The sequence below is a fragment of the Urocampus carinirostris genome, chromosome 10, assembly GCF_059441175.1.
Source record: "Urocampus carinirostris isolate Australia breed hairy pipefish chromosome 10, RoL_Ucar_1.0, whole genome shotgun sequence".
In the NCBI taxonomy this organism is placed as follows: domain Eukaryota; kingdom Metazoa; phylum Chordata; class Actinopteri; order Syngnathiformes; family Syngnathidae; genus Urocampus; species Urocampus carinirostris.
Genome location: NC_142358.1, coordinates 8725507 through 8744554, shown reverse-complemented (window position 1 = coordinate 8744554; position 19048 = coordinate 8725507). Strand labels below are relative to the sequence as shown.

Genomic DNA, 19048 nt, shown 5'->3' with positions numbered 1-19048 from the left:
AGTAACACAGTTGAAAAAAACAAGGTCTGCTTTAGCTAAAACTACCCAGATATTTATAGATTTCCTTATTTAACAAACATAACATACAGACAATAACAGAACGAGGAGGAATACACTCTGCCAAAGGACACCCAATGAACAGTTGTAACCACTTTTCACCAAAACATGAATGAATGGATGAATGAATGAATGAAAACTTTATTCGAACATTAAAATAAAAACAGAACAAAAACAATAACTCAACGACAAAATAATATTACATAATATGTTTGAAAAGGGGTAGTCAGAAGCAAATGCTTATATTCCCTACCCCTTCATCTTACCTATTAAACACACCAATTATATAATAACCATTGTACTAATATTAATAGTAACAGTTATGATATAACAATAGCAACAATAACCCAAAGTTAACCATAGTTCTAGACTCACTCTTCCCAATCTCTCGTATCACTCATACCCGATTTTCTTCATCTTTGTATTCCGCCACAAATTTAAATTTGAACAAGTGAATAGTTGGACATTGTTTGATCTCGTCTTGCAAACCGTTCCAAAGCTTGACTTCGCCACAGTTCCTTAAGTTATAATTTCCTTCTTTCCGAATAAATCATTTATGGATGTTTTCTGGCACTACGTTTTTGTTGACCTTAAAGTTTGATTTTTGCAATCGGGAGATGGAATAAGAGCTTGCTCTGTCCACTCCACGCATCGGCCCGGTATTGCAGTACCTCCGGGAACGGTTCATTCGCAATGATCGCTGCATGGCTCTGTGGCTAGGACCTTGACTCGGCCTCTTGGCTGAGAGCAAGTGTCTCGGACCCTTGGCTTTGTAGCGTATTATGATTTGACCGATAATGGATAAATGATAAAGAATATAGAACAATAAACCTTGCAAAATCGCCCCCTAATTAGCAGTTGTGCAGTAAATTTTTTTACTAAATCATATAATTTTAATAATTTGGACTGCAGGAATAAAATATTACCGTAAATTCCGGAGTATAAGCCGCTACTTTTTTTCCAAATGTTCAACCCTGCGGCTTGTTCAGTGATGCGGCCAATTTATGTAATTTTTCTAACAGTCGCCAGCGGCGCTCGAGTACAAAAGGGTTTTTCCCACCCTTACCTTTGGAAATATACATTTTTTTCCCTTGGATTATTTTCAACGGGACTCGGACTCTGCAGGTCTGCATCAAACCTTAAGTACCGGTATCATTTTCCGTTCATTTGGCCGGTTGTTGATTTTGGACTATGTACTTTATATTCAGTTACAATCGCGGGACTCAAAGTCGGGTTTGGGTTAGTTTTGTGATTGTGTTACATGCTTTAATGCGGGCGCATGCGGCTTATATACAGGTGCGGCTTGTGTAAGTACAAAAGCGGTTATCCTCTTAAAATGTGGTGGGTGCGGCTTATAATCAGGTGCCCTCTATAGTCCGGAATCTCGGTAGTATGATTTCGGTATCTTACCCTGCGTATGGTTCTTATTGCACGTTTTTGGAGGATAAAAAGGGGATGTAGTGAACTTTTGTAATTATTGCCCCAGACCTCTACACAACATGTTAAGTATGGCAGAACTAGAGAACAATATAATCAATACAATGCATTATAGTTTAAAATGAATTTGACTTTATTAATTATTGAAATGCTTTTAGATTCTTTAGTTTGTATGTTTCTGATCTGTGTTTTCCAGCTTAATTTATTTATTATTTATTTACTATTTATATATACACACACACACACACACACACACACACACACACATATATATATATATATATATATATATATATATACATAAACACACATACAGTGGCTCGCGAAACTATTTGGCCCCCCTGAACTTTGACGTTTTGCCACGTTTCGGACTACAAACATCAACATATAAAACTAATTTCATGTGAAGCATCATCAATAAGTGGGACACAATCATGAAGTGTAACACACTTTGATATTTTAAACTTTTTTTTTAACAAATAAAAAACGAAAAATGATTCAGCCCCTTTACTTTCATTGCAGCAAACTGTCCAGACGTTCAGTGAGGGTTAGAATGATGAATGATTCAATGTTGATCTAAATGGAATCCACCTGTGTGCAAACAAGTCTCTGTATAAATGCACTTGCACTGTGATAGTCTCAGAGGTCTGTTTAAAGCAAAGAGAGCATCATGAAGAACGAGGAACACAGGCACGTCGCAGAAATGCAGCCAAGAGGCCCATGATCACTCTGGATGAACTGCAGGGGTATACAGCTGAGGGAGAATCGGTCATAGGACAACAATCGGTCGTATACTGCACAAATCTGGCCTTTATGGAAGAGTAGCAAGAAGGAAGCCATTTCCTAAGGTTATTCAAAAAAAGGGCCGTTTAAAGTTTGCCACAAGCCTCCTGGGAGACACACTAAACATGTGGACGAAGGTGCTCTAGTCAGATGAGACCATTTTTGCTTTAGATTTGGGTTGTTTTTTTCTTGGATTGTCTTGACTTGATTTTAGATTTTGGCTTGAATGTGCTTGGATGGACTTCGCTTGATTCTGAATTGCTTTTTGGCTTTGGCTTGGCTTGGATCCTCTTGGCTTGATTTTGGCTTTGGTTGAGACTGTGGCTGTGGCTTGTTTTTTTTTTTTGGCTTTTTCTTGGCTAGTCTTGGCGTGATTTTGACTTTGGCTGTGGCTTTGGTTTTTGTTTTGGCTTTAGTTTGGCTTAAATTGTTTTAGCTTGATTTTGGCTTTGACCTGAGCCCTGACTTGAGCCCTGACCTGAGCCCCGACCTGAGCCCCGACCTGAGCCCCGACCTGAGGCCTGACCTGAGGCCTGACCTGAGGCCTGACTTGAGCCCTGACTTGAGCCCTGACTTGAGCTTTAATATAAAATATTACCGTAAATTCCCTGACTTGCGCTTTGACTTGAGCTTTGACTTGAGCTTTGACTCGAGCTTTGACTCGAGCTTTGACTCGAGCTTTGACTCGAGCTTTGACTCGAGCTTTGACTCGAGTTTTGACTCGAGCTTTGACTCGAGCTTTGACTCGAGTTTTGACTCGAGCTTTAACTTGAGCTTTGACTCGAGTTTTAACTTTGGGTTGGATTGTCTTGGATTGTATTGGCTTCATTTAGGCTTGGCTTGGCTTTGGCTTGGTTTTGGCTTTGACTTGACTTTAATTTTGCCATGGGTATGGCCTTTGACTTTGGGCTCTGGCTTTGACTTGGGTTGACTTAGCCTTTGCTTACCCTTGGCCTAAACTTGCCTTTGCTCGACTTTGGCTTTACTTGTCTCTTGGCTCTGCCTGACTTGGCTTCTTTTGTTGAGCTTGACTCTGACTTTTACTACACTTTGAATTTGGTTTTAGGTCTGGCTTCAGCTTTGACTTGATTTGACTTTGGCTTAACTTGCCCTTGCTTGGAATGGTTTAGCTTGACTTTGACTTTCAATCTGGTTTTGCCTTAGCTTGACTGCTGCACCAAGGCAAGACCTTACTCTGGCTTAACTTGGCTCTGGTTTGACTTGATTTGACCATGACTTGTGTGGATTGATTGGACTATGACTTGTGTGGCTCAACTAGTTCATCTAGACTTTTTTGGCTTGATTTGATTGTGGTTTGTTTTGACTCCACCTTACTTCAGTGGCTGGACTTCACTCAGACATGACTATGATTTGTGAGGCTCAATTTATCCAAGCCTTTACTTTGACATTACTGCTTTGGCTTTGCTTCACCTGACTGTGGCCTGACCCATTTAAAAACATTGACCATACTTTGTTCTTACTCATTTTGTACAAGGCTTGATGTCAGAAGTTCAACTTTTTTGACAATCATTCTCCTTATACAGTAAATTCATCATTTCTATGCGTCTTTATTCAGCCTTACATAAACAGAACATCTGCAATGTTCTGACCTTAATCAGATCGTTCTCTCCATGTACTGTTTCCTATTTTAGAATAATTGATGTACGATAATACGCAAAGAACGTGACTGCAATTGGACAGATGGATGGCCTCAGAGATCCCACACATCATGTGATTACGCCGGTACATTATCACTTCTCTTATGTCACAGAGGGGCCGTTATCCCCCCAGATGACCCTCTAAGTGCAACAGGATAGGGTGGGTTTGCATCTGCTTCACTTTATCATCATCTGCTCAACAATAGCAATCGAACAACGTGAGCATCAGTCAAGGAGGGAGATAGGATGGAGAGGGGAGCGCTTGACCAGCAGGAAGGTGCGCTCGTTTGAGCGCGTGCACGATTCCCGGGAAGGAGATGAAGGTGGCGTTGCACATCAGAAGGCAAGGAAAAAACAGCGCCAGCTCCTCAGCCGCTGTTTGCGCTCAACGCCGAAGATGCTTCATTGAAGTGTCGATCAAGAGCGTCATAGCTGCAGGCGCTGCAACCCACTGTCAGGATTACTTTTCGGGAGAACTTTTTGGCTCGGTGTGAACTTTTTGGGTTTCCTAGGGTGGATTAAAAAAAATGGAGGACACGTATTTCTCACTTTTTGGTCCTGCTGCGTATCGCAAAGAGCCAGCTGATTTAATTTGCGGTACGGCGGAGAAAACAACAGTGCTGGCCGTGGCGACCCTGCTTGCTCGGAGTGTCGAGAACGTAGGAGATGCGCTGGCTGCACCCACAAAATGCAGGTTAACACTTATAGGTGAGCGGACGATTATATGTTAATTTCTTAATGTATTTTGACTAGCGATGCAAATTACAACTTTTTTTAACTCCCATAGTGCCATAGATGTATTTTTGCGTCATTTACGTTTTTTTCTGCCCGCAACCAAATCATTTTATTTCATACTAAAATAGTCAAATATGTCTATTTTAAAGTACGATTTAGTTACAACTAAAAATAGAAGTAAAATAAAAGGAAATGAGAACTATCACACTTAAAGGTGGTATTCGTCAAGTCAAGTCAAATCACTTTTATTTGTATAGCCCTTAATCACAAAGAGTCTCAAAGGGCTGCACAGGTTATTGCACAGACTATTATTTCAGACTATTACTACACCATCCCTGATCTGGAAACAACATGAGGGCAAGGAAAAACTCAAAAACCTCAACATGAGGAAAATGAAGAAACCTTGAGAAGGGACCGCACATTTGGTATCCCCCTTTCAGGATTACCAGGCAAAGGATGTTGCAATTACAAATAATACAGAGATATTGTCCACAAAAAGTATAGCTTATTCATATGCTATAGAGTAGAAGTGTGTTTTAAGCTTAGATTTAAACATTTCCACTGAGGTTGCGGATCGGATCTCAGGGGGAAGAGCATTCCACAGCACCGGTACCCTGATGGAGAACACTCTCGAACCTGCGGAACACTTCTTGGCTCTTGGGATCACCAGTAGACCGGCGCTTTCAGAACGAAGGTTTCGGACCGGAACATAGGGGGAAATCAGATCTGAAAGATATGAGGGAGCAAGTCCATGTATGATAACTTCAAACTATTCTACTTGCTGACGCCATTTTCTGGTTGAAATCATCGTTCCAGGCTTTGTCAAGCTGCTTGTTTTTTGCGTGCAAGTACTTGACTCTCTAGATCTGCTCGAATACACTTTTCTTTTGGGGGGTTTGGGTTTTACATTTGGACTGTATTTAAAACTGTCCTTTTCTTACTTTCACCATTTTCATCCTGGAATAAAAGTGTAAAATCACTCGCCACACCCCTTCCCCCGCCTTCTATCCTCCAGCCTAATGCGCTTCGTGGCTAAAACATTGATGATAAAAGTGACATAAAAGCAGAACGGCGCGGTGAGAAAAATTTATATATAGGCTTTTTGAACTCAGTTGAGTATTGTTAACACATATTTAATAGAGAAAATATTGAATTTGAAACTATTTAAGATTACCTCAAACTACGCTGCCCACAATTCAAATAAGCAACATATAATTTTTCACATCTTAAAATTCATTTCTAACAAAATAAAAAACAAAAATGAGCAAAAGATACAAATTTAGTGGTCAATATTTTCCACAAAAATAATAACAATTATGTATATAAGCAAACTCATATAAAATCTTATAGAAGAGAAAACATGTAATTTTAAAGTATAGAGTTATAAATGTCAGTAAAATATCATTATATTAAACAAAATATATGTGACATTTAGGTATCACATATTCTTCCAAAAAAATGACTTTTGTAATGAATTGTGTGAAACATATCGTAAAATAAAATAAACAAACTAAAACAAGTGACATTTTCTGAAAATGGGGTACCAATTCTTTTTTTTTTAACTTGAGTGTGATATTGTCATAAATTGAAGTAAAAATATCAGAAAGTTGGAAAAACAAAATAATTGACATTTTCTGATAAGGGGGTAAAAAAACATTTTTGACGTTTTTTTGTGATGCCAAAAAATTGAGAATGTCATGAAAATGCATCTATGGTACTGAATGATTTATTCTTTTTGATTTGATTATTGGTTATCGAAGATTGGCATTGGAATTGATTTTCGATTATTTATCAGGGGTCGACCGTTTATCTGGCGGGCCGATTATCGTTATGATATTTGTGAATTTGACGGATATCGGTATCGACATTTTTCTTTATTTGATGGGCCAAATATTTAGGCTCAGATGCAGCTGAGCTTCTCTCTCCCCGCTACCCAGCCAGCGCTTTCTTATTGCATAAGCAACCGGAGGCGGAGTCACTGAGGCAAAAACTTTTTCGACTCAAAACACCCTCGATTCAAGCCGCTGATAATATTGAGATTTTAAAAAGTCTGTGCCGTTTGTAGAAAATTGTGTGTTTGATTGAGAGTGTGAAAAGTGTAGTTTACTAGAAGGGAATCCCATACAGGTGGAGACTGATATATTAGGTCTTATAATCACCAGGTTTGGGGGGTAAAGGAATTCATGTTACAGTGTTAAATAATCAGAATACAAAAAAGAAAAAATCAATAAAAATGTATTCCGTTACAGCAGGGGTCAGGAACCTTTTTGACCCAAAGAGCCATAAAAGCAAAAAATGTTTTAAAAAGAAATTGAAAGAGCCACATCATATATTTTCAGACAAAATTGAAAAAAACTGCCATACACGCTCTCTGGACAAAAGCTAATTCTTCAGCACATTTTATTTCACCATTTGATGATTTTAACAAATGTATGAAATGATAATAATGCCAAATTCCATGTCCCAAATCAATGTAAATATGCCATTTACAATTTGTCTTCCACCTTCAGCTAAGAGTGTTGAGGCAATTTTCTTCCATTAAATTTGTCCTTAATATACAATGTGCATGCATAGTTCTTTTGTAGAAATGTCACAAAGTACTGCAAACCATAAGCATATCGTCATATTCACTTTCGGTGTAGACTGCACTGAGCAAGAGAGAAGGAAGTGCCTTGCGCTGTGTGCAGGGATCCGCCCACCTTTACTGCTCACCCAATCAAAGTAGTTTGCCAGCGTTTTTATTTATCAGTTTAAATGGGTTCTTATCAAACTTCTGCATTAAGTTGCTTCGGCTTTATATGGACCAAAATCGGGATGAAATCGCTTGACTTTAGAACGCCACAGAGATATGTGCAATAGTTACATTTTATTTCGGCGCCATATGTACCGTATTTTCTGCACTATAAGGCGCACCAGGTTATAGGGCGCACCCCGAAAAAATAGTTTTTGGTCCTATTTTTGACATACATAAGACGCACCGAATTATAAGGCGCTACAATGGGAAGGTCGACAAAACAGTCAGATAGTTCAGTCCAACTTATTACCCCCTTAACATTCCGAAAGCTTGCAAAGACGCAAATACGTGTCGAGAACACGTGCGGATGCGGTGTCCGTACGATGTCACTCAAATGCATCGTTCCATCATTTGAAAGGTTAAAGTCTTGGGATTCAAGAAATGCCAACCATTCCTTATTTTCTATTTTCTTTTTCGCTCGCAACTTTACTGCGCATATGACAATAAACACTTGGAATTGAGTTTAATTTAAAAATAGACACTCCATTCCATCCATTATCTGCAGCGCTTATCACAGAAACATCGAGTTCAGTCTGAAACAAGATACAGGGACAATATAAAACCCGGAGTAGCTCACCGAAGTCGTTGTGTTCATAATAATGTGCAGCCAATGTCCTCTTATATCCGTGAGGGTAGTAAATCCAGGAGAATAAAATATTTACAAATACAGAATAGAAAAAAATGCTTTCTCTATGCCGTCAGCCACGTGCTATACACATTCATCTTTTTCGGCCAATTGCAGGCTTTGTCTTGCCGTTTAAGCTAATGCCAGCCTGTAAATGATAAAAAGGATCCGCCCCTTGACCTCCGAATAACTTTAGCCAATAGTGATCGATTCAAATGATGATTGACACATTGGTTAGCCAATGAAACGCCGGCAAATAAATCCCAGCATACACCGCATACTACTTGGCGTTCGGGGGAAAATCTAGTCGGCGACTGCAAGTTAGTTGGAAAACTTTGCGATTTAATATTGATCCATAAATAAGGCACATTGTATTATAAGGCGCATGGTCAGCTTTTGAAAAAAATAAAGGCTTTTAGGTGTGCCTTATAGTGCGGAAAATACGGTACTCATGAAAAGAGTCATATATAGCTTCCGAGCCATAGGTTCCCTACCCCTGGTATAAGCGATATAATGGAAGTGTGTCTTAAGTCTCGATTTGAAAACTTCCACTGAGGTTGCAGATCTTATCTGCGGCGGCAGAGCATTCCACAGTACCGGGTCCTGGATGGAGAGTGCTCTTGACCCTGCAGATGTCAGGAGGACCAGAACAGAGCAGGAGACCCCAGAGCGTTCGTTACAAGTCTTTTATTTGGGGAAGCGTACAGGGTTAGCGGGAGACGCGATGACCGTCGAACATCAGCAGCAACGCCGTGAAGACAACTTCGGGACACGTAGCCAATCGTAGCGTGGAACGGAAGCAGGTCGAGTTTACCGGGACTGGAGAGAAGATCGTAGCGTGGAACTGAAGCAGGTCGGATCGGAGGCAGGCAGAATCAGGTAAACAAGTCAAAAAGACACAGGAAAATCAGGCGAGTCAAACGGGGTAAAAAGTAATCCTCCAACGAAGAGGTCTCCGCGTAGCATGCTTAAAAAGGGAACATAAACCAATCAGGAAGCGCATTCCAGCGCGCCAGATGATTACCCCAGGTGGCTCCACTTGGGTAATCATGACAGCAGATTTCTTCTTGGCTCTTGGAGTCACAAGTAGACCAGCATTTTCTGAGCGGAGGTTCTATGCAGGAACTTAGGGGAAGATCAAATCAGTGTATGTCAGTAAGAGAACCTTACCAAAGTCACATCTTAAGCGGACCGGGAGCCAGTGCAAGTTGGCTAATATAAGAGTGATATGGTCAAATTTTGTAGTCTTAGTCAAAAGTCTAGCTGCCACATTTTGAACTAGCTCCAAACTTTTGATGCTAGACATCAGGAGACCAGAGAGCAATACATAACAATTTTATTTTAAACTATTGTTTCGTATACATAATGCGCGTTAGACAAAGTGTTTCATAATTCAAATCACTTACCCGAGAGCGAGACAAAAAAGAGATTAGGTTTATACATTTGCAGGAGCTACATGCGTGCGCTAGCCTATCAGCTGTGCAGATTATAAACACCGACACCTTAATTTACCAATGCATGCTTGTTAGTGTGTCGCAGGTAAAAGCACTTTTCTCTTTGTCTTTATTTCATTTCTTCATCAATGAAGTGATCGTTTTGTTGAATTGGCGTGAGCAGTTTTGCAGTGTGACTAGGCTGCTAAAGTGTACGTATTGGGCACCAGGCAGCGAAGTGGCTCACTATTGATGTGTTCAGGTACATTTAGTAAATTAGAAAGATCATCTTCTTTTTTTTTTTTTTTTTTTTTGCATTTAGTAGTAGTTCAAAATCCACTATTTTATTACGGTATTGTTATGTTGTGAGAATAATCAATTCAACCCAGGCTTTTTAATTTGGGAGCACTGTTGAAATTTCCATTGCTTTGTGCACTTTTTGTTTAAAGTTAATTTAAATCATGTTGGTTGTATTTACATTTTCTTTATTTATTGTAAAAAAATATATACCCACTCCCTTTCTATCTTTCCTTGTCTCACACCCTCTACTTTTCTCTCCTTCTCTTTCTCCTTTTTCTTTCTATCTCTTTTTATTTTCTCTCTAATCTACGGCCCCCGAGAGAATGTTTTTTCCTTCTTGTGGCCCCTGAGTTAAAATGGGTTTGACACCCCTGGTTTAAGTTATACATTAGTCATGTTAGTTGTTTTGAAATGCATTTACTATTTAAGGTTTCAGAGAGTATTATAATATGATATATATCATATATAAAATTATAAAATTATAAATTAAATAATAAGTAAAGAAACCTAAATAACTAAAAATTAATTATGTTGAGTTTTGGGCGTCAATAATTTTGAAGCAACTAGAGCTGGATTTCTTTCTCACTTTATCTCTGTCTTTCTTTATCTCCTTCTTTCTCACTTTCTCTATTCTGTCTCTCTTTTCTTTCTCTTTCTTTCTTTTTCTATTTTTCTTTTTTTTTGCTATTTCTGTCTATTCCTATTTCTTCTCCCTCTAGGTCTCTCTATTACTTCTCTATTTCTACTCTCCTTTTTCTTACTGTTTCTCTGTCTTTCTCTTGCTTTCCTCTTTCAATCTCTCTGTCTTCATCTTCTTTTTAATCTATCTTTATCATTTTTTTTTCTCTTTTTTTGTTTTCTTTTTCTTTCTCTCCTCTCTTGCTCTTTCTCTCATTCTGTTTTTTTACTCTCTCACTCCCTCTGCCACTCTATTCCTTCTCTCTTTGTCTGTTTATCTCTGTGGGGTTTTCTCTGTTTGGCCCTTTCCCTGTATTATTCTTTTGTATTTCTAATCATCCCCTTTTCCCTCTCTTTCTCTTTTTCTCTTGCTCTGTCTCCGCCCGCTCTCTTTCTCTCTTTCTTTCTGTCTTTTTCTCTTCTTTTTTCTTTTGCTATTTTTTTTTTCATTCTTTCTCTTTCTCATTCTTTCTCTCTTATTTTCTTTCTTCCCTTCTCTCTTTATCTTTCCTTTTCTCCCCCTTTCTCTTTTTGTCCCTGTCTCCCTTTCTTTTTAATCTACTAGTCTCGCCCCTGGGAGAGTATTTTTTCTACCATGTGGCCCTCGGGCTCTAATAAGTCTGACACTCCTACTCTAAGAAGGTTTTGTCTTCCTTTGTGCAGCAAAAAGTGAATTAAAGCCAAAGGTAGAAAAAGCAACTCCTCGTTTTTCCATTTCCATTGGGGTTTTGTTCCTTGTCTTTCGCATCAGCGTGCAACACTCTGTCCCGTTGTCCGAGAATCCAAAGCAGCCGCCGCTCACCTATGTTTTTCTTTGCATCTCGTTAGCTGTGCCCTATAATAACTTATGCTTTGGGTGTGTTTGCGGACAAACATGTTGCATATTGATGGTGTAATTTGGCATTCCGTTCCGCCGCTATTTAAAGCGGCAAAGAAAAGAGCAGAAGCTCATGTTTATGCATGTCCAGTATCCCTGCGACGATCGCTTCTCGCCGACTTTGATCGTGCGTGAGGTAGCGAGGCCACTAATTACCTGCGCTGTCTGATTTGTAAGAGATTTTCCAATCTGTCAAGGATGACGTTTTCCGAGTTTGATTGTCCGTCAGTGTGTATATAGAAATAAAGTCAGACTTTTTCAAGTTTAATGGGAAGGAAGAACTTTAAAGGTGAGAGGCCTTGCTTTTTCAAAATGGGAATAACACAGTGTTCTGGTTTGCCCGCGTCCCTGCGTCCTTGACGCATCATTTTTGCTGGGGACGCATAGTGTCGAATCAACGTGCGTCCCCGGGACGCAACTTTTTTGACACAAAATTGTCATTATTACCCGTATTTTTTTTTTTAACAAAAATTTACCGCACTCTAAACTTTTCGTTAGGCAGGTCCGCCATTGTTGTTGTGGTCTCACGCTGATCTCGGCAAACGATATCTCGTTGCTTCGAGATGACCTTATTTTTTTGGTGGTTGTCGTTGATTGAAGGTGAAGGTTAGCATTAGGCGAAAATCAACACAAAATTGGTAATTACTTCGTTTGTAAGTCAGGGAGCGTCTGTATTATCAAAATTAGTACTTCAGAAAGGGGCATAATATACAACTTTTCTCTCCAGTTTAATGAAATGGATTATTAATGAATTAAAAAATGAATATGTATGAGAACATTTCTGCATGTACATTCATTCACGAATAAGTATGTGATCAATTTGATTTGTTTTTTCTTCACACATTGATTAAGTATTGGATCCAGGCAATTAAATGCTGCTCAATGTTTTTATACAAATCTGAAAATACTAGTATCTTTTGACAATCGTCTTTATTTTTTGTTGCTGCTAAATGTTACTGCGCTTCTTTTCATATCACCACTGTTACGATGCACTATTCCTTTTTATTAATCGTTGCGTTTTTATTATAACTTAGGCTAGTCTCTAAGGACTACGATGTAAATATCTTTTTTTCTCTGCCTTTTATCCTGACAATATTCTATCTTGTTTTTCTCTTCAAAGTTTTTATAACATGTTACCCTGGAGTGCCATGTCAAATCTTGTTGCATACAATTTTTCACAAAGTTGACATCAATGACAATAAGAACAGTTCAATTCAATTATTATTTTTTTTTCCTGGCCTGCATATTTTTTTCAACCAAATTCGGCCAGCCACCCCTATAGTGTGCCCACCCCTGCTTTAGCATTACTGCAAGTCGTGAGACCTATACCAAATAAATAAAGTACAACCAAAAAATACAGTATTATATTGCCAACCTGTAAAGTTTTTATGAAGCAAACGAGATTACAAACTGAACAAAGGGAGAGAAAGGCATTATGGGAGGGACCTCAGCTAATAGCATATTGGCATCCTAATGATTCCGTGCCGCAAATCAATAGCAGACCAGCATCTTAGACTCATGAAAACCGTACCTTGAATAGTTTGAATTCTGTATGTTTTTAACCACACAAAACGATTTTCGTACTGAAGGGAAAATTCTAGAACAAAAGGCCGAAAAAACATTCTATTCTTCATCGTAACATAAAACCTTTGTAAGCTTGGGGCGCCCTAACCTGGGGTCTACAGTAGTTGAATTTGGTCATAACTGCTCATGGTATCCACTAGTTTATTTTTTTACTCCCGAATCTATACAATATTTTATTTATTTTCTATTTCTGGATTAAAATTGTTTACTATTAGTTGCTGTACCTCTAAATATTGACACAAAAATAACCGAGACAACTCAGTTTTGTTGAAAATAGGCAAATTTATATGAAAAATTGTTTGTTATTGATACCTAGCAGATATTTGTAGTTATTTTTATAACCCTTTCATAATATTTGTAACTTGTTTTTTTTTTTTAGTAAGAAAATGAAATAAATTATTGAAAAATGATATTTAAAACCATTTTAATAGTTTGGTATGGCAAGTAGAAATATTTTTTCCATATTTGCAAGTATTATATTCTTATTGTACAAAAAAAAAAATAAAAATATATATATATATATATATATATATATATACTATATTTGTTATGACTTTTTTTTACATTTTAAAATAAAACCAAAATAAAAAAATAGAAATAATAGGAAAAAAAAATCTCCTTATTTTTCTGACATCTCTGCTGTTGTAGGTAGAAAACAATTTTGCCCGATTCACCATATCTTCAACCTGTTGTTCTAGTTTAATAAAATAAAAAAGATAGAACAACTAAATAGTATTTCAAATACTGAAAATGATCTACACCAGGGTTAGGGAACTCGTTTCATGAGTACCTATGGCTCGGTGATAAAATATGACTTGTGCAATTTTTGTGATAAGGCCTTAAGCTGAGTTAATTGTCATACATGCAAGCTGAGACAATCCTAATATTGAATGGGTTCGGCCTAGTATATATTGGACACACTTTTAACTTCAGTCTACTGTCAGGTTGTCACGTCAGGAGACCCCGTTTTGGCTATAATTCGCCTAATAATCCTCAATGGAAGCTCATTAAACAATCAAGATTCATTGTTGAGACACTTTATAATGAAAAGCCACGGAACAAACTTTAACCCAAAACAATTATTTTACCCAGAAGCTCTAGCAAAGCACTTCGCGCAATTTGATACTGTGAGCGATAGAAATGGGCGGAGCGATACACAGGACAGGACACACTCACTCTTCTTTGCCCAGCGCCGTCTGCACTGAAGCTAAATACGTTCGTATCATTGTTTGCTGTATTTTGTGATATTTTTACAAAAGACCTTTCCTTGCACCTTGTTTTTAAACCATTATTTAGCATTAAAATGGGTCTCAACCATTTTAAGTAAGGAATCCAATTTGAAATGCTATATTTTTATTGATATGGAATATGTGAAACCATCAAACGTCACACAGTGAAATAAAATGCACTTGAGAATTAGCTTTTGTCTAGAGTAGAGGTGTTAAACAGGTGGCCCGCGGGCCGGATCAGGCTCGCTTAAGGATTAAATCCGGCCCTTGAGACATCGCTGAGGGAAGCGCAAGAGAATAACAAGCTGCAGGTTGAAATATGTCCACTTGATGTTGCCAAAGCCAGGTGCCTCTCACAAATGCTATACGCCAGTGGCTCAGGAGGTAGAGCGCTCGTCTTGGGATCAAGAGATCGCAGTTCGAATCCCAGCTCCTGTGTTACATGTCTAAGTGTCCTTGGGTAAGACACTGAACCCCTAATGCCCCCAATGAGCAGGTTAGTGCCTTACATGGCTGCACGGCTGCTATTGGGAAATGTGAAGCACACTGTAAAGCGCTTTGGGAAGTCTTGACTTGAAAAGCGCTGTAAACATGCAGATCATTTCATTTCATACTTGTATTTCTTTGTCTCTCTCTCTCTTCCTGCCTTTTCTCTCACTCTCTAAATCTCTGTCTTTCACTCTGTCTTTTTCTCTTTCTTTGTTCCTCTTTGTCTCTATCTCTCTTTTTGTCTTTTTACCTTCTTTTGCACTCTTCCTTTTTTCTCTCTTTTCTCTTTCTCTCTTGCTTTCCCCTTCTCTCTTTCTCTCCTTTTCTTTTCTGTCCTTCTCTCCTTCTCTCTATCTTTGGATTTCTTTCTTTGTTCCTCTTTTTCCCCCCTCTCTCACTATTTCTCTTTATTTCTTTTGTTTCTCACATTCTGTCTTTCTTTCTCTCTTTCTTTCTTTCTTTCTTTCTTTCTTTCTTTCTTTCCTTGTCTCACACCCTCTACTTTTTCTCTCCCTCTCTTTCTCCCATTTCTTTCTATCTTTTTTTCTTTTCTCTCTAATCTACTGGTCTTAGAAAAATGTCTTTTTTTTTTTTACTCTTACTCATATTGGCCCCCAAAAACTAATTTTACATGCCATATCTCCTGATTGGATCTTCACTGTGCACATCAGAGAGGAGCATCTTTGTTCAATCGTGTCGCAGCTCTCAGCTCTCTTATTAAAATATGTTTGAATTTGCCGCTCCAAAGCTTTCATGTGGCCCTCAGCTTTCATGTGTCGCAGAAATAAATTGGAGGCGGCAAAAATTAAAGACATAAAATCAAATCAATTTTGCATTTTTCTTTTTTGTATCGCATCTGAAATGTACCTCTAGAAGTTGCAGCCTTAAATATAACAGATGGAAAATTGATTTTTCGGAGGAGGTGTTCGGGAAACATCGAATTATGATGTCAACCTAGGGAGGACTAAAAAAGCTTCTAGGTGATGGAAGACGGTGCCTTCAATGTTTCTTTTACTCAGCTGTCCAAAAAACCCCCCAAATTCAACAATGTTGTTTACCTCAATTTATATTTGAAGACAAGAGGTGGGGCAACTCATGTCAACCGATTATTTCACAATTCTCACAGGCGCTTTTGCAGTAATAAAATGGCAACCCCTCACCATCCCAAAAACAGAATGTTGTTTACCTAAAACAATATTTGAAGACAAAAGGTGAAAAAAACTCATGGACAGACGCTGCCCTACTTACAAACGAGATCCAGACGATCATTCGTAAGTTGAATTTGTTCGTAAGTTGAATTTGTTCGTAAGTTGCTTCAGTGCTATATTTTGTATGATTATGGTTTATATATATATATATATATATATATATAATGTTTAAGTCTTGTAGAAGGAACCTGTATTTTTTGAAACTGAAAAATAAAAGTTTAATAAAATATTATGCTCTATAACGTTACAAAGAAGACTGAATGATAAAGCATAGTACTAAAAAACAAAGCTACACATTAGGCGTTGACATTCTGTGGTCTGTAAAGCCCTTTTTGACTCCTTGTGATTAAGGCCGTCACAAATTAACATGACTCAACTATAAAGATAATTAAAGTTAAGTTTAACTTACTTTTGGAAGAGTTAGGCGACTTCCTCCTCCGTGGGAAAAAGTGGATAAAAAAAAGCGATCCAACCCTTTCCTCAACCGCATCAAGCTTTCTTATTCCACTTTCATTTCAAAGGAAACGACTCACCTCTTCTTTACACTTTACACCAACCAATATCGAATGGATGCACAAGATATTAAACATTAAAAATGTCAAAGTTCTTCGCGTGCTAGAGATACAGTGCAGTGTGCTTACACGGACCAGCGCAACACACCGGTAGTGGCCGAAAGAAGCACTACAGTACGGTCCTGTACTCGGAAAAAAGGTGCACACAATACAAAGTCTAACTCACAGCAATGTCCAGATATTTTTCGACATCCCGAAAAAGATGTTCGGATCTACCGTTTCACGTAAGTCGAATGGTCGTAAGTAGGGGAGCGTCTGTATATCAATTATCACAAGCAATAACTTAAAAAAAAACAATTTAAAAATACAATTATCTTCACATTAAATAATATTTGAAGCAACACTTGTAAACATTCCTGACCCTTCTTCTAGGAACATGCAAACGTGTTATTTACCTTGAAAAACATTGGAAACAAGAGGTGTCACAACTCACGTAGACTGATAATACAAGTCAAGTCATGTTTATTTGTACAGGGAGTGCAGAATTATTAGGCAAATGAGTATTTTGACCACATCATCCTCTTTATGCATGTTGTCTTACTCCAAGCTGTATAGGCTCGAAAGCCTACTACCAATTAAGCATATCAGGTGATGTGCATCTCTGTAATGAGAAGGGGTGTGGTCTAATGACATCAACACCCTATATCAGGTGTGCATAATTATTAGGCAACTTCCTTTCCTTTGGCAAAATGGGTCAGAAGAGGGACTTGACAGGCTCTGAAAAGTCAAAAATAGTGAGATATCTTGCAGAGGGATGCAGCACTCTTAAAATTGCCAAGCTTCTGAAGCGTGATCATCGAACAATCAAGCGTTACATTCAAAATAGTCAACAGGGTCGCAAGAAGCGTGTAGAAAAACCAAGGCGCAAAATAACTGCCCGTGAACTGAGAAAAGTCAAGCGTACAGCTGCCAAGATGCCACTTGCCACCAGTTTTGCCATATTTCAGAGCTGCAACATCACTGGAGTGCCCAAAAGCACAAGGTGTGCAATACTCAGAGACATGGCCAAGGTAAGAAAGGCTGAAAAACGACCACCACTGAACAAGACACACAAGCTGAAACGTCAAGACTGGGCCAAGAAAAATCTCAAGACGGATTTTTCTAAGGTTTTATGGACTGATGAAATGAGAGTGAGTCTTGATGGGCCAGATGGATGGGCCCGTGGCTGGATCGGTAAAGGGCAGAGAGCTCCAGTCCGCCTCAGACGCCAGCAAGGTGGAGGTGGGGTACTGGTATGGGCTGGTATCATCAAAGATGAGCTTGTGGGGCCTTTTCGGGTTGAGGATGGACTCAAGCTCAACTCCCAGTCCTACTGCCAGTTTCTGGAAGACACCTTCTTCAAGCAGTGGTACAGGAAGAAGTCCGCATCCTTCAAGAAAAACATGATTTTCATGCAGGACAACGCTCCATCACACGCATCCAAGTACTCCACAGCGTGGCTGGCAAGAAAGGGTCTAAAAGAAGAAAAACTAATGACATGGCCTCCTTGTTCACCTGATCTGAACCCCATAGAGAACCTGTGGTCCCTCATCAAATGTGAGATTTACAAGGAGGGAAAACAGTACACCTCTCTGAACAGTGTCTGGGAGGCTGTGGTTGCTGCTGCACGCAATGTTGATCGTGAACAGATCAAAGCACTGACAGAATCCATGGATGGCAGGCTTTTGAGTGTCCTTGCAAAGAAAGGTGGCTATATTGGTCACTGATTTGTTTTTGTTTTGTTTTTGAATGTCAGAAATGTATATTTGTGAATGTTGAGCTGTTATATTGGTTTCCCTGATGAAAATAAATAATTGAAATGGGTATACATTTGTTTTTTGTTAAGTTGCCTAATAATTATGCACAGTAATAGTCACCTGCACACACAGATATCCTCCTAAAATAGCTAAAACTAAAAAAGCCCCACTCCAACTTCCAAAATATTCAGCTTTGATATTAATGAGACTTTTGGGTTCATTAAGAACATGGTTGTTGTTCAATAATAAAATTAATCCTCAAAAATACAACTTGCCTAATAATTCTGCACTCCCTGTATAGCCCTTAATCACAAAGAGTCTCAAAGGGCTGCACAGACTCAGTTTTTTTTTCTTTTTTGCAGCCAAAATATGGCAACCCTCACCTCCAAATATAAAACTCTCTGATTTCCCTAAAACAGTATTTTCAGGACAAAAGGTGGAGAAACTCGTATGGATGGATAACATAATAATCCTCACATGCATTTATTTATCAGCAGAATATTGCACCTCTTTCCCACCCCAAAATACAACGATAATGTTAACCTAAAAATATTTTCACGTTATTTATATTTAATAGTTGGAGCATATCATGTTTACCTGTTCTGAAAATAGCTCACCAGTGCTGGTTCATTGTGAATTTTTTAGTAAAATGGTGGTTGACTTAGTCTATTTAGCCCTACTTCCAAAAATTAGCCTGTTAATAACATAATAAAAACAGTAATAACATGAGATGTTGATTTAGAAATATGTATCAAACTGGGTGCACTTTGCGCTAATTAGTAACAAAAAATAGCTCTTAGTTTAAAAGAGGTTAGAGACCCCTGATGGAGACAAGTAATTGCAATAAACAGAT

General features: G+C 38.5%; 1 protein-coding gene and 1 pseudogene across 1 annotated transcript in view; both read left to right on the top strand.

Moving 5' to 3' along the window:
- Positions 1 to 620: 620 nt before the first annotated feature.
- LOC148357629 (U2 spliceosomal RNA) lies at positions 621 to 750 on the top strand (annotated as a pseudogene).
- Positions 751 to 4239: 3489 nt separating this feature from the next.
- Positions 4240 to 19048, top strand: part of plch1 (phospholipase C, eta 1) — a 102878-nt gene continuing 88069 nt past the window's right edge. Inside the window, exon 1 of the mRNA XM_088344948.1 lies at positions 4240 to 4643. Within this exon, the coding sequence (XP_088201074.1) occupies positions 4463 to 4643 (181 nt within the window). The 5' untranslated portion in view covers positions 4240 to 4462. The remainder of the gene's footprint in view (positions 4644 to 19048) is intronic.